Source organism: Heptranchias perlo, chromosome 7 (assembly GCF_035084215.1).
Source record: "Heptranchias perlo isolate sHepPer1 chromosome 7, sHepPer1.hap1, whole genome shotgun sequence".
Lineage (NCBI taxonomy): Eukaryota > Metazoa > Chordata > Chondrichthyes > Hexanchiformes > Hexanchidae > Heptranchias > Heptranchias perlo.
The window spans coordinates 48360485-48374822 of record NC_090331.1 but is presented as its reverse complement, the minus strand read 5'-3'; the positions used below and the strand labels follow the sequence as shown (position 1 = coordinate 48374822).

The following is a 14338-nucleotide window of genomic DNA, read 5'->3' as shown; positions in this document are numbered from 1 at the left end:
GTTCGGCCACAACTGGAGTATTGTGTCCAGTTCGAGGCACTGCACTTTAGGAAAGACGTGAAGGCCTTAGAGAGGACGCAGAAGACATTTACTAGAATGATTCCAGGGATGAGGGACTTTAGTTACGTAGATAGACTGGAGAAGCTGGGGTTGTTCTCCTTGGAACAGAGATGGTTGCGAAGAGATTTGATAGAGGTATTCAAAATCATGAAGAGTCTAGACAGAGTAGATCGAGAGAAACTGTTCCCATTGGCGGAATGGTCAAGGACCAGAGGACATAGGTTTAAGGTGATTGGCAAAAGAACCAAAGGTGACATGAGTAAAAACCTTTTTACAAAGTGAGTGGTTAGGATCTGGAATGCACTGTCAGAGGGGATGGTAGAGGCAGATTCAATCATGGCCTTCAAAAGGGAACTGGATAAGTACTTGAAAGGAAAAAATTTGCAGGGCGGCGGGGGAGTGGGACTAGCTGAATTGCTCTTACATAGAGCCAGCACGGACTCGATAGGCCGTATAGCCTCCTTCCCTGCTGTAAACTTTCTATGATTTTAATGTTGAAAGGTAGGAAAAGGCTGAGAGTGTGAAGAATAAGTGCGGGAAAAATAAGATTGGGAAAGGACAACTACGATAGGCAGCAGTGAGTACAGAGGTCTGATAGGCATTGGAAGGTTGGGGAGCGCCAGTACAGAAAAGTAATTAAGTGTGGAAGTGAGGTAGGAGAATGAATTAACCAAGAGAGTGCAGGGAGTTACAACAGGAGAGTCAAAAGCAAAGAAAGTCAGATGCAACCAGAGGACCTGAGGCACAAGCTGGCATGAAGGACCTGCTGAAAATCAGAGTGACATACGTAGAATAGTGAGAGACTGGGAACAAGACCATGAGCCTTAAGTTGTAAGAGAGCGAGAGTGCACAAAAACGAACGAGAGCCTGGAGAAAAGCCTGGACAGGGACAAAAACCTTGAGATCAGCCAGGAGATGGAGAGGAACCTGAGAGTGGCAGGAGAGGACAGCAGCTGAGAACAGTGAGGAGAAAGACTCTGACAACCTAGTGAGTCACCATATCCTCAGTCTGTAGGAGATAGTCTATGTATCCAAGACCTACAGTTATGAAAGTGGGTTAGTCCAGGCTTGGAACTACAGAACTAGAGGGCACAGAATGATGTATTTCTAAAAATCAAAGTGTAAGGATGTGTAATATCCTGTGAAGGAAATTCTACTGTGGTAGGTAGAGAGCTCAACCTGTATTCTTAAATGGGAATAAGGTAACGAGCTTTTGGCCCACCAGGAAATAAAGTTACTGTTCTTGACCATTACCACTGCATGGTTATTGGTCAGTAGGCATTTAGGACTGCCAATAGTCAGTGGAGCAGATAAGTGCATTGTCACGATGACTTGCCAAAAAGGTTACAAACTAAATATGCATTAAAACCTTAAAGGAGTTATATGCTTATATAAGAAAAAGCAAATGAATGAAAATTAATTTTTTTAAGGGCGTTTAACAATGTATTTTGAAATATTTAGGGATCAATTCCTTATTCCACCCAGCCCCATGTTCCTAAAGCTTGGTGCTGTATTACATGGGCATAAGTAGGCTGCAGTTGTAACTATGCAGACACCCACAATTTAATCACAGAGGACAGGATCTGACGCTTGGGTAAAAATCTGAGCAGTAAAATGGTGGAGCAGGATTTCCCTCAGCTGAATTTTTGAAGATCAGCCTAGTTAGCTCCCATTGGTAGTCCCACCTCAGTGTGAAATTTTCAGAGTTACCATTTTTTGGATGAGGTGTTAAATAAAGGCCTTGACTCCCATTTAGGGGGGCTTGAAAGATCCTGGTAAAAGATGCATTGAAGTGTGAGCTTAGATTAAGTGGTAAAGTCCTGGAGTGAGGCTTGAACCCACAACTTTCTGACTAAGCGAGAGATCTACCACTGAGCCAAACTGACACTTAGAGGTCACGCTGGGGGAGTTGTGAGGTGTCGAGGAGTAGACATGAGGGAAGGATGCACATCTGGAAAGAAAGAATTTGGAAAGAAGTTTGCAACAATTCTGTCCAGAGACAGTAATGTTTTTCTTATGACTGCAACCAGATAAATACATAATTATGTGAGCAATGGTTACTTTTGAATTCTCAGTATAAATAAAAAAGGCACAGGCTGTAATTACTCCCTTCCATCTCCCTTTGCCTATCTATCTCTGAAACAACCTTTCTGTCTGAAGTAAAAAATATGCAGTTGAAAATAACTTTCCTGTCAAATCTTACTTTACAAAAGTTCAAGCTCCAGTTTGTTTTAAGATCATTTGGAAAAACAAGATGCTCAAAATTAGTGTTATACCCTGAGGAAAGATATGCTTCAATTTCGACTGAGTTATTTATACTGATGCATGCTCTGAGATTCTCCAAATATTCAGATTGTAGCAACCTCGGAATTGCAGGCATCGGTGCCATTAGCTCCCTGTAGCTGACATGGCTCTGAAAAGGATATCAATTCCAACCTGGGTTTCTCAGAGAGCAGAGGCCTCTAAGTAAAAATGTTAAAGGAGGTACTCAAAGACACAAAAGAACATTTTAGCAATAAATGTAATCATGTGATCGTGAAAAATGTGTGTCTGGAGTTTCCATGGGTGTTTGTGCCATTTCTACAGGGTTTCTGTTGATCTTCTGTGGAAGTATGGGGAGAAGGTTAGGGGAGAAACCCAGTAGCAATTCTACCCCCTGATTTTTTATACCTTTATTATGTCACAAACCTTACTTTTATTATTAGAAATATCAGTTGGAAATATATCGCCGTTCCTTCATTGTCGCTGGGTCAAAATCCTGGAACTCCCTTCCTAACAGCACTGTGGGAGAACCGTCACCACACGGACTGCAGCGGTTCAAGAAGGCGGCTCACCACCACCTTCTCGAGGGCAATTAGGGATGGGCAATAAATGCCGGCCTTGCCAGCGACGCCCACATCCCGTGAACGAATAAAAAAAAAGTTACCTACGGAAAAATGGCAGCCAAAAGGATTTTGAATATGTTTGAATGTTTCAATTTCTGTTTTTTTATTGATAATTTTTCCTCACTGCTCGTAGTAACAGTTCTGATTTGTTGCTGTTTTATGGATACAAAATTTAACCAATCAGTTACAAGAAATCGGTATTTAAGAAAGTGTGATTCCAAAGTATGATGCCAAAATGTAGGGAAGAAGTGTGACAAAAATGCACACTAGACATACCGTTTTTATTAGTTTACTAGTGAATCTTTTGTCACATTTCTCGTGGTAATTTGGAAGATACAGTGCTTTATAAGGACATGAATATTATAGCATGTAACACAGTGTATTATTTTACTGCTAATGTGTAAGTACGTGCCCCATTACGGCTATAAGGTGCAACTGTTTTGAATTGTTGAAATGGATACTGGAATCAGCTACAGGTTAAATTGGCTTGTTTCTCTTTTATTAAGTGTTTAGGGATGGAAAGTCTAATTGTTGAGTAAACACAATCTCAGGACACTCGGGTGAATTTCCCAGTGTTTCTTCCACTCAAACAGCGTAACTTGGGCGAAAGAGCCGCGGAAATCCTGGAAAATAGCAAAAATGTTGTTTCTCTTGGGTTTCCATGACTCTTCCGCCAAAGTTAAAGTGGATGAGTGGACGAACCCCCACAGAAATTCACCTCCTCCCCTGTTCTTTTTAGCATGTTTTGGCAGGGAACTTTGGAAATTGTAAAATGATTGTCATAGTCAACCCCAGATTAGAAACAACCAGCATTAAGTAACTAATGTTGTTTTCTTTTAAACATCTTTGCTGGAGAGGTCTGCAGTATGACAGTTGGTAATCAGGTAGAAGAAAGTTGCTAAGAATTTGCTTTTGTTTTTAAGTACAATAGAAATAGAATAAATGTGCCTATAATTAAGTGTGACATAGGAAATGTAATGCGACAAACAGGAAATGTGATGTGATTAACATTTCATGCTGTATGGAATCACACCAGTTTAGAATAGCATGTTAAAGCAAAATGGTGCTATATTAATCTAGTACTTTACACGGCATGCTGTCACCCAGTGTAGCACTGCACGGCTCTAGAATAGTAGATGACACGGTATAGTGTTGTAATAGTCTATCATAGTATGTTACACAATAACGTCACATCTGAAACAGAATATTATATGCCATACTGTCACACAGGTCTAGAATAGTACATGTGTAATGTCACACTGGACAGCATGTCAAAGGCATGTAGTAAATAGTGATTTTTTTAACACATGTCTAGAAGGAAATGATGAAAATTCAGTAGTCATAAAATTAAATGAAGTCTGAGCCTATACTGTGCAGCAAAGATACAGGTCTCAAATCAAGCATATTGTCAATACTGGTACTTTATAGCCGAGCTTCACCATAATCCTATAAGTATTCTTTTTAATAAAGGAAGCACTCTTGGGAACTGCCTACTCAATGTCCAAGTGGACATTCATGAGTTAATGAAAATTCCAATCAATATTGACTGCCTTAAAAATAAAAGTCAGAAGGGGAATGAAAACGTCATCCAATTTTAATAAGTGGTAAAACACAATATAAAGTATAATCTGCCGTTTATTCAGATTGGAAAATCAAATGCATGGGATTCCTGGAGTCCTTTGCTACCATTTTTGAAGAAAGATGTAAATGATTTAGATGTTATATAAAAGAGGGAAGGGGAGGATTAAGTAAATTTGTCATAAACTTATAGCGAACACATCATGTTAAAGGCTATGCAGATGAAGCCTTACCTTTTCTGCATCTTGCTCAAAGAGCCGAAGTTGGAAGCACTGATCTAACTTCAGTTTCCTAACGTGCCACATCTGATGTAAGTGCTGCCTAGTTGAGTGTAGTTTATCCAGTAGACTGGTGATCTTTGGCACAACGCTTTGAAAATCTGCACTGCCAGATATGCAGTTCTTTCCAGAAAAACCATCACTGCACCTTATACACTGCAGCAACCTTTGCCCCTCGTGGTCCAGTTCCTCCACAGGGGCTTTGATGACCTTTTTCTTCAGTTGAGTATGTTCATCAATTAATTTTCGAGAACCTTCAACATCCAGAGGAAACTCCTTCCTGGCCAACATCTCCTGCAGGTCTTCTAATCTGGACAACAGATGCACAGCACTGCTAATGAACTCTTCCAGGGCCAGTCGAAGCTCAATCCATTCATCGTGATTATACTCCAGTGTGCCCTCAAACTCTTCAGTCAATTGGGAAGGATCCACCAACTTAGAAAGGCCTTCCACGGATACCATACTTGTCTGAAAAAAGACATTTCAATGCAACAGAATCAGCATTTCAGCACTGATACTGAAAAATCTTATATTTACAAAGCTTAGAACAGTTTTTCCTAGATTACTGACCCAGTACCAGTGTGTACAGAAATCTACAAGTCCTGAATTCAAAGATGATAGTCCTGATACTGTAATTGCAAGAAAAGTGGACTTGCCAATGCTCACCTTGATTACTACTACTTCTCCTTTTTATATTGTTTTGGCTAGTTTTCTCTGATTTCTGAAGTGTCAGCCTTGGCAGAGTGGCAGCACTCTCATCTCAGTCTAAAGGTTAAAGGTTAAATCCCCACCAGAGAGACTTAAGCACACAATCTATGCTGAAACTTCAATGCAGTACTGAGAAAGTGCTGCCTTTCAAATCAGCTGTCAAACCAGATGGACATATAAGATTCCATGGCACGATTCGAAGAGCAGGGGAGTTCTCCTGGTATTCTGGCCAACATTTATCCCTCATACAACATCAATAAAACAGATTATCTGCTCATTTACCTCATTGCTGTTTGTGGGATCTTGCTGTGCGCAAATTGATTGCCCCATTTGCCTACATGACAACAGTGACCACGGTCCCAATTTTAATGCAGGCGTGTTTTGGGAATGTGGGTATCGGTACAAGTTAGAAACTCACCTACTGCTCTGGAAATGAGGCCTGGGCTATTTTAACTCCTGGGCCTCATTTAAATCCCACTTGATTACTTCCTGCCAGAAACAGGCAGAAAGTAAGTTTGGGCCTCTTCTGGCCCCAGTTATTCTATCCGCTGTCTCTACCTGGCGAGAATGCCACAGTGGTTTCTAGCTCAGGCAGTCCAGTTAAAATTGGCGTCGGGTCCCAATGTTCAAGATTCTCCAACTTGAGGGAAGAGTCATTGCCTACTTATCTTGATGAAGAGTCATTGCCTACTTATCTTGATGATTCCCTTCATTACCTTAAACACTTCAATTGGATGAACTCATGAACACATAATAGTGTTCTTATAAATCGTGCCACCTCTTCCTGTTTTCCCTATCCTTTCTAAAATCCCATATCCCAGTATAGATAGCTCCTGATCTTACCCAACTTTAGCCAGGTATTTGCTACATCATCATACCCTTCTTAGGTGGGTTTGTGCATCTAGCTCCATGTTCCTCTTGTCTCTGTAAATTTACAATCTTGTTTCACTTTTGTAAAAGTTCCTACCTCTGCTATTTCCAATTATCCCTTGCATGCTATTCTGAAGTCTTTATTTGCCCCTGCCCTGCCTGAATAGTTTAATTCCTCACTCACTTTTATTGTAATACTCTTGTTGCAAAAAGTGTGCAAGTTGCAAAAGTTTCAAAAATAAACAGTAATAAAAAACAACGATAATCAACAGTTTTATCATTCATTTGCTAGAATATGTAATTCTGAATATAACCCTTACCTCAAATATAAACTTTGAACTCCCAAAGTTGGTTTTTTGCTTCTGCCAAAAGTTATCTGGTTTGATAATCAGTGCAACATGGATATCAGCAGGGAACGACTCCTGGAGAGTTTTAAGTAGAGGTTTGATCAAATCCCACTTGGAGCCTCGCATGTCGATGATAACAGTGAATCCTCTTTTACTCACATCTTCACTGTTGGAATATAATAATGATGTTACTGAAATGATGTGAATTATATATCTGATAGTATTCAGCGGACCTTAAAGTACTTGGATTATCCCCGTCTAATGTTTCCCCCTCAAATGGGAAAACAATGGTCATCACATCGTTACACCACAAACTTTTTCACAGCGTTATAGGTATAAATATTTAAATAAATATATAATGTATAATAGGTAAATAGAATGGTGCACTACATTGGTCCTAATACAGTGCCACACTCAAAGGCAGTGTGGGTGGAAATGGGGCTCAAACACTGCAGACCCAATCAATAGATCACAAGATAATTAAGGATAAGGAACATCATTTGGCACAACTTAATTCACCCCTTCAGAATGACCCTGAATTTCAACATCCAATTGGTTCTTAAATGATTCCTGGATTTTTTCTCCAATATTCTATCTGGGAGTCTTCTCCAAGGATTGATCACTCTTTGTGTGAAGAAGGACTTCCTGATATCAGTCCTAAATTTGCCTCCTACTAGTTTGAACATCCCAGTGTCATACTTCCTCAATTTTAAACCATCTTGGTGGTGGTCCAACCCTTGTTATTAAGTCACATTTTGGTCTCTCCACCAACTAATCTGGCACCTTCTCCTCCTTCAAGCAGCACACCTCGTTCCACCTTGCCTCTTCTTTAAAATCCTCATTGTCTACCATCCTCCAAGCTCCACCCCAAGTTTCTCCGAGATATCCGCCTTCCTTTTCTTCCTCTGCCTCTATAGTGAGCGACTCCTCATCTTTGGTGATTTTGAATCTCCACCTAACCTCCTCTTGCTCTGTGTTCTCTGAATGTACTACCCTCCTGTCCTCCCTAAACCTCTACCTCCATATAAACTATCCGACCCATATTCACAGCTGTGCCCTTGACAATGCCATCTTCTGTGAGCTTTTTAGTCCCATGAACTTGATCACTGACAAAGCCATATCCTACCTGTTCCTTGTATCCCTCACCACCCACATTCCCCAACCCACTTCCTACCCCATGCCTTTCTGCATCCATCCCTGTAAAAAAGTCTCCCTCAAGTCATTTACAACTGAACTTTCGAATTCCCAACTGCCAAGCCTTTGTCCTTCTGTTCACCATGATATTTCTGCAGCTGTTGATCTGTTCAGCCACTCTCTCACCTCCATCTTTGATGCACTAAAACCTTTACTCTTCCCCATCCACCGAGTATGGCCCCCACTTTCATTGCCCGAAGTCCAAAGGCAGAGAGCTGATTGTATCCGGTGCGCAACTGGTTTAGTCATCTATCTCCAGGCAAGCACTATCAGGCCTCACTTTCCTCTTCCAAAACCACTCACTATTCTAGGATCATCTTAGTGACCAAAGATAACCCCTGGCTTCTTTTCTCCACTACAAACAGTCTCCCTAAGCCCCTTGCTCCTGCCCCCTCCATCCTCAACTATAACAAGTGTGAGGAGCTCATGGGCTTCTTTGTCACTAAGGTTGAGACCATCCATTTATGAGTTGGTCTCACAGCTCTCTCTCAGCAATTCTCTGTGACCCTGCTGTGTCTTCCTCATATCTGAATTTCTGTCTCAGGGGTTCATCTTCTGACTCCATCGCCTTCTCAGGATTTTCAATGTCCAGGACTTTCTGAAGAATGAAACTGTGCAGGACACAGCACACCACCATAACTTGCAAGACAACATTGGGAGCATACTGAAGGGAGCCCCCAAACTTATCTAGGTACCTGGATTTGCCCATCAGCATACCAATGGCCTGTTCACTTTTAATTCGAGTGCAGATATGAGCCCTTTCGTAGTGTTGCTAAGCTTCATTGGTGGTCCTTTGCAATGGTTTAGAAACCACGGTAGTATTGGATACTCCTTATCTACAGAAAGCTAGTTTAGTCCTTGATTCTGAAAGAATGTAGGGACACTGGACTGCCAAAAGATGAATGAATCATGGCAGCTCCCTGCATTCTGGGCAGTCACACACTAATTGGACATTAAGGAAGTGAAATCCCTTTCGGTTGATGTAATGATTTGCATCGACAGTAGCGGCTGGTATGGCAATGAGTGCAATCTATAGCTCCAAGCACTCATGCAAACCCTGTGATTTGACGGAAATTAATGGCCTGCTCATTCAATTGTCTTCCTCCAGTGTCAAATGTAATGAACTATGCTGTTCAGGCAAACAGGTCATTAATAACTTACGTTTATTGAAGAATGGACAGCAAGCTGACTGATCTGGCAGAAGTCGCACATTTCCCTTGGAATGAGGCAGTGGCAGAGAAATTCAGTGCAGTAATAATCACTCTCCTGTTTCTTAAGGAAGTCTGCAGATCGCCCTGCCGGATGGTGCGAAGTTCTTCCAGGGCTTCTGGGATGAACTGCAGCCTCATTACACATAACCCCCGGGAAGGTATTCAAATAAGGTCTTCTGGGTCTATACACTCAGGTGGGTGCCTGCAGCAGGATCTGGATGTCCTATGGTGCTGAGGTATGAGCCTGGCTTCTACAACATCTCTGTTGTTCCCCCCCGCTCTTTCTCCTCCAACATAGACATCATAAACAGGGGAATTCCCATTGGGAAAAACATACTGCAGCCTTATCATATATTTTATGGACATTTCCCACACAAAACACAGCCTCGAAGGAGGCTTGCAAATGAAACTAGGACCCTCAGAAATAAAGTGGAAAAAACTGGCAAGAGACCAATCCCAAATAAAATTCTGAGTCTCTATCTAATAGCACAATGAAACACAGTAATTCACTTTCAACACTCCAGCTTCAGCCTTCCTCAGAGGATGTTCTAAATTACCCATGTTTTATGGTGATATAAGTTAAATAGGTGTCTCTTAGGCAGAAATTACAGAATTTAGAACTGATGATGTCATTCTGGCCTAAACCCATCATTTGCATGGCTCCACTCTTGCTAGGGCGAGCGCATCTTACACCCTCCCTCAGGTCTGACGGAATTTACAACTTAAATAAAGTATAAAATTGACAGATTATTTCTCCTTCCTAAATTCTGACCTCCTCCCAGACAGATCTGCCAGGTTTATCATCAAGTGGCATTTTGGGGCCTATGATTCTACATCCCATGCAATAGCTTGGAAGGAGCCAGAGACATAAATGTTCAGGGCAGTGTTAACCTTGACTGCCATCCCAAGGGGTGAAATGGTCTGCAGGTTACATTGCAGCATATGAGACAACTCCACCACTGATTCCCTGGTAAACCTGAGATTGCAAATATTGCTCTCTTATAACCTTCCTTGGGTTCCATGGGTAATGGTGGATACAGGTATTCTGTCTCGGATGGAAGCAAAGTTCTCTCGCATCCCTTTGTTCATCGTTATCTTCTGCCTCCAAAAAAAGCAAGGAGACAGGAGCAATATCAATGCTATATCCATGTATCAAAATTTGGTGCTGCAACCAAAATGATAGCAGTTTACCATTAAGCAAGCAACTCCTCAAAGACCAGAATGCAACTATCGTTAATGCCCATTACGTATCAGTGGGCTGAGCACACTGCATAATCCCTGGGCGAAAATGGGATTTTGCACAAAGATTTATTATATTCATTATAATCCCATTAACATAAAATTAAGTATATTAAATTTAAATAACTATCGTTGGTGGTCAATCAGGTACAATCAGGTACGCTGTGCTAAATTCAAGGAAAACTGGCCAATTTCACCAACATGCAATTTCCTGGCACCCACATGCCAATTTCACGTCACTAGGAACATTCCCGCCAATCAGAAATGTTGTCCCTTTATTTTGTTTGGCATGTAGCTTGTTAGGACATCGTAGAATCATTACAGCACAGTAGGAGGCCATTCGGCCCATCGAGCCCATGCCAGCTCTTTGTAAGAGCAATCCAGTTAGTCCTGTTCCCCCATTCATCACAATGAATGCTTTCACGTTAGGCTGAGAAAGGTCCAGATGGACTTCATGCATGGGCACTTAAAGAAGTGGCTAGTGGGATGGTCACCTCTTTGCGGCTATCTTTAAGGAATCATTAGAGAAGGGAGTAGTGCCTGAGCATTGTACAGTAGTGAACAATACACCAATATTTAAAAAGGGGCAAGTTTTACCTGCCAAATTTATGGAGTTCTTTGAGGAAATGACAGATCAGGATAGGTTGGAACGGTGGGCTGATGAGTTGCATTTATTTTGGACTAATACAAGATAGTGAGACTGGGGATGGAAAATAAACAGTGGGAATATTGTAAACTCATGACTAAGGTCAGAGCATATGGAATCAGGGGACAGGATAGCAAGCTGGCTACAAAACATAAATCAGAGAGTAGCGGTTAAGGGTAGCTACTCAGACTGGCAAAAGGTAGAAAGTGGTGTTCCACAGGGATTGTTCACAATTTACATTAACAATTTGGACTCGGGAAACAGAAGTACAATTTCAAAATTTGCGAACAACACCAAATTGGGGGGTGTAGTTAATACAAAGGAAGAATCCGACAAAATACAAGACAACATTAATAAACTTGCAGAATGGGTGTGTAATTGGCAAATGAATTTCAATATAGATAAGTGTGAGGTGTTGTATTTTTGTAGGAAGAATAAGGAGGCTTGAATAATAAGAGTCTAAATGGGGCAGAGGAGCAAAGGGATCATTGGGTGCAGATACACAAATCACTAAAAGTAGCGACAAGGTTAATAAGGCCATAAAAAAGGCAAACCAAGCACTCAGGTTTATTTCTAGAGGGATAGAATTGAAGAGCAGAGATGTTATGTTAAACTTGTATAGAACCTTGGTTAGACCACACTTGGAGTACTGTGCACAGTTCTGGTCTTCATATTATAAAAAGGATATAGAGGCATTGGAGGAGGTGCAAAAATGATTCACAAGGATGATACCAGAACAGAAAGGATATCCTTTGGAGAAAATGTTTCTACTTGTCGGGGAGTCGAAAACTAGAGGCCATCAATATAAGATAGTCACTAATAAATCCAATAGGGAATTCAGGAGAAAGTCCTTTACCCAAAGAGTGGTAAGAATACGGTACGTGCTACCACAAGTAGTAGTAATTGAAGCAAATAACATAGATGCATTTAAGGGGAAGCTAGATAAGCACACAAGGGAGAAAGGAATATGCTAGATGAAGAGGGGTGCAAGAAGGCTCATGTGAAGCATAAACGCTGGCATAGACTCGTTGGGCCGAATGGCCTGTTTCTGTGCTGTAGACTCAATGTAATTCGATGTAATATCACTGAATGACTCGATAGTGCATCAGTACATCAATAGAGCATGTGGCAGCTCCACTGGAATCTGCAATAGCTCCCTACCTAAGAAGCGGCCTCCTCCTTCACAGAAGCATGGACCTTCATAACAGCTTTTAGCCCTTGGTGGCCATGATGCAGGCTGAAGTCTCTCAAGGTTTTCAGGGTCTCACAGCTGCCATTACACCAGCTAGGCTAATGATCAATAGGACACACAGATCCAGGGACCTGTGGAATGGCAACAGCTAGGGGCTACCTGCACAAGGCTGCCATTTCACAGGATAGCAGCACATGCCAAGCAACGGCCTTCCAATTCAGAAGATCACACAAGTGGCACAAAGAAGGTTACACCAGGCTGCCCAACAGGCACAAGCTCCAGATATACAGACAGCTGTAGCTCCATCCAAAGACCAAGCTGCTGTGAGACGAGGGCCACCTCAGTCCCATAAGCCTTTTCTACCATAGGAGCAGCAAACGACCTCTTGCGATACTGGTCCTCAGGTTATACCTAGGAGAAGCATTGAATTGGAGAAAGAAGGGGTTTAGATACCCAGGGAAGTACAGGGCGAGTAAAGAGTAGGAAGGCTTATAGTCATTATTGAATTAACTGTATTAAAGCAGAATGTGTGCTTGTATCATCCTCTGTTATTCATGGAGATTATAGCCATATAATGCAATGTGCAATTATTTCATGTTGATTTATTCAATCAGATGATGAAGGCCTGCATGGTCATGTAGAGCCAAAGAAGTCTGATATGATGTGATATTGTAGGATGGGTACTGAATTGAAGGATTTGACGTTTATTTGAAAAAGGGGCAAGAGTACAGGCAGTATAAGGTAGACTATGTTAAACAAAAGAGAATAATTCATTGCAAAGTTGAGTTCTAATGCCCCTTGCAGCTGTCAATGAGGAGCCTTCCTCCTGATGATTTTCCTGATGCCCTGTTCCATGTTTGTAAACAATTTTACAACACCAAGTTATAGTCCAGCAATTTTATTTTAAATTCACAAGCTTTCGGAGGCTACCTCCTTCATCAGGTGAACGATGTGAAAATGAAATCCTCGAGATGAAATCGCATTTATAATTCACAGAACAATGCTTGGTGATAACAGACAGTTTTTTCAACTGCCCGTTGCCAAGGCAATCAGTGTGCAGACAGACAGGTGTTACCTGCCAGGTCTCACAGAATATACAAATCACCAAAAAAAAACAACAAACAAAAAAAAAGAGATAGAGAGGTAGAAACATAGAAAAGACAGCAACTGACCCGTTATATTAAAAACAGATAACATTTGTTCGCTGGTGGGGTAACGTGTAGCGTGACATGAACCCAAGATCCCGGTTGAGGCCGTCCTCATGGGTGCGGAACTTGGCTATCAATTTCTGCTCGACGATTTTGCGTTGTCGTGTGTCTCGAAGGCCGCCTTGGAGTACGCTTACCCGAAGGTCGGTGGATGAATGTCCATGACTGCTGAAGTGTTCCCCGACTGGGAGGGAACCCTCCTGTTTGGCGATTGTTGCGCGGTGTCCGTTCATCCGTTGTCGCAGCGTCTGCATTGTCTCGCCAATGTACCATGCTCTGGGGCATCCTTTCCTGCAACGTATGAGGTAGACAACGTTGGCCGAGTCACAGGAGTATGAACCATGCACCTGGTGGGTGGTGTCGTCTCGTGTGATGGTGGTATCTGAGTCGATGATCTGGCATGTCTTGCAGAGGTTACCGTGGCAGGGTTGTGTGGTGTCGTGGACGCTGTTCTCTTGAAAGCTAGGTAATTTGCTGCGAACGATGGTCTGTTTGAGGTTGGGTGGCTGTTTAAAGGCGAGTAGTGGAGGTGTGGGGATGGCCATAGCGAGGTGTTTGTCCTCATTGATGACATGTTGAAGGCTGCGGAGAACATGGCGTAGTTTCTCCGCTCCGGGGAAGTACTGGACGACAAAGGGTACTCTGTTGGTTGCGTCCCGTGTTAGTCTCCTGAGGAGGTCTATGCGATTTTTTGCTGTGGCCCGTCGGAACTGTTGATCGATGAGTCGAGCGTCATATCCCGTTCTTACTATCCCGACGGGCCACAGCAAAAAATCGCATAGACCTCCTCAGGAGACTAACACGGGACGCAACCAACAGAGTACCCTTTGTCGTCCAGTACTTCCCCGGAGCGGAGAAACTACGCCATGTTCTCCACAGCCTTCAACATGTCATCAATGAGGACAAACACCTCGCTATGGCC

The 14338-nt window shown here is 42.2% G+C and overlaps 1 protein-coding gene across 1 annotated transcript in view; it reads right to left on the bottom strand.

Annotated features, from left to right (window-relative positions):
• kalrna (kalirin RhoGEF kinase a) overlaps positions 1–14338 on the bottom strand; it is a 667943-nt gene that overhangs the window by 380595 nt on the left and 273010 nt on the right. Inside the window, exons 4-5 of the mRNA XM_067987468.1 lie at positions 6700–6892; positions 4757–5269 (exon numbers count right to left, since the gene is read on the bottom strand). Of these exons, the coding sequence (XP_067843569.1) occupies positions 4757–5269; positions 6700–6892 (706 nt within the window). The remainder of the gene's footprint in view (positions 1–4756; positions 5270–6699; positions 6893–14338) is intronic.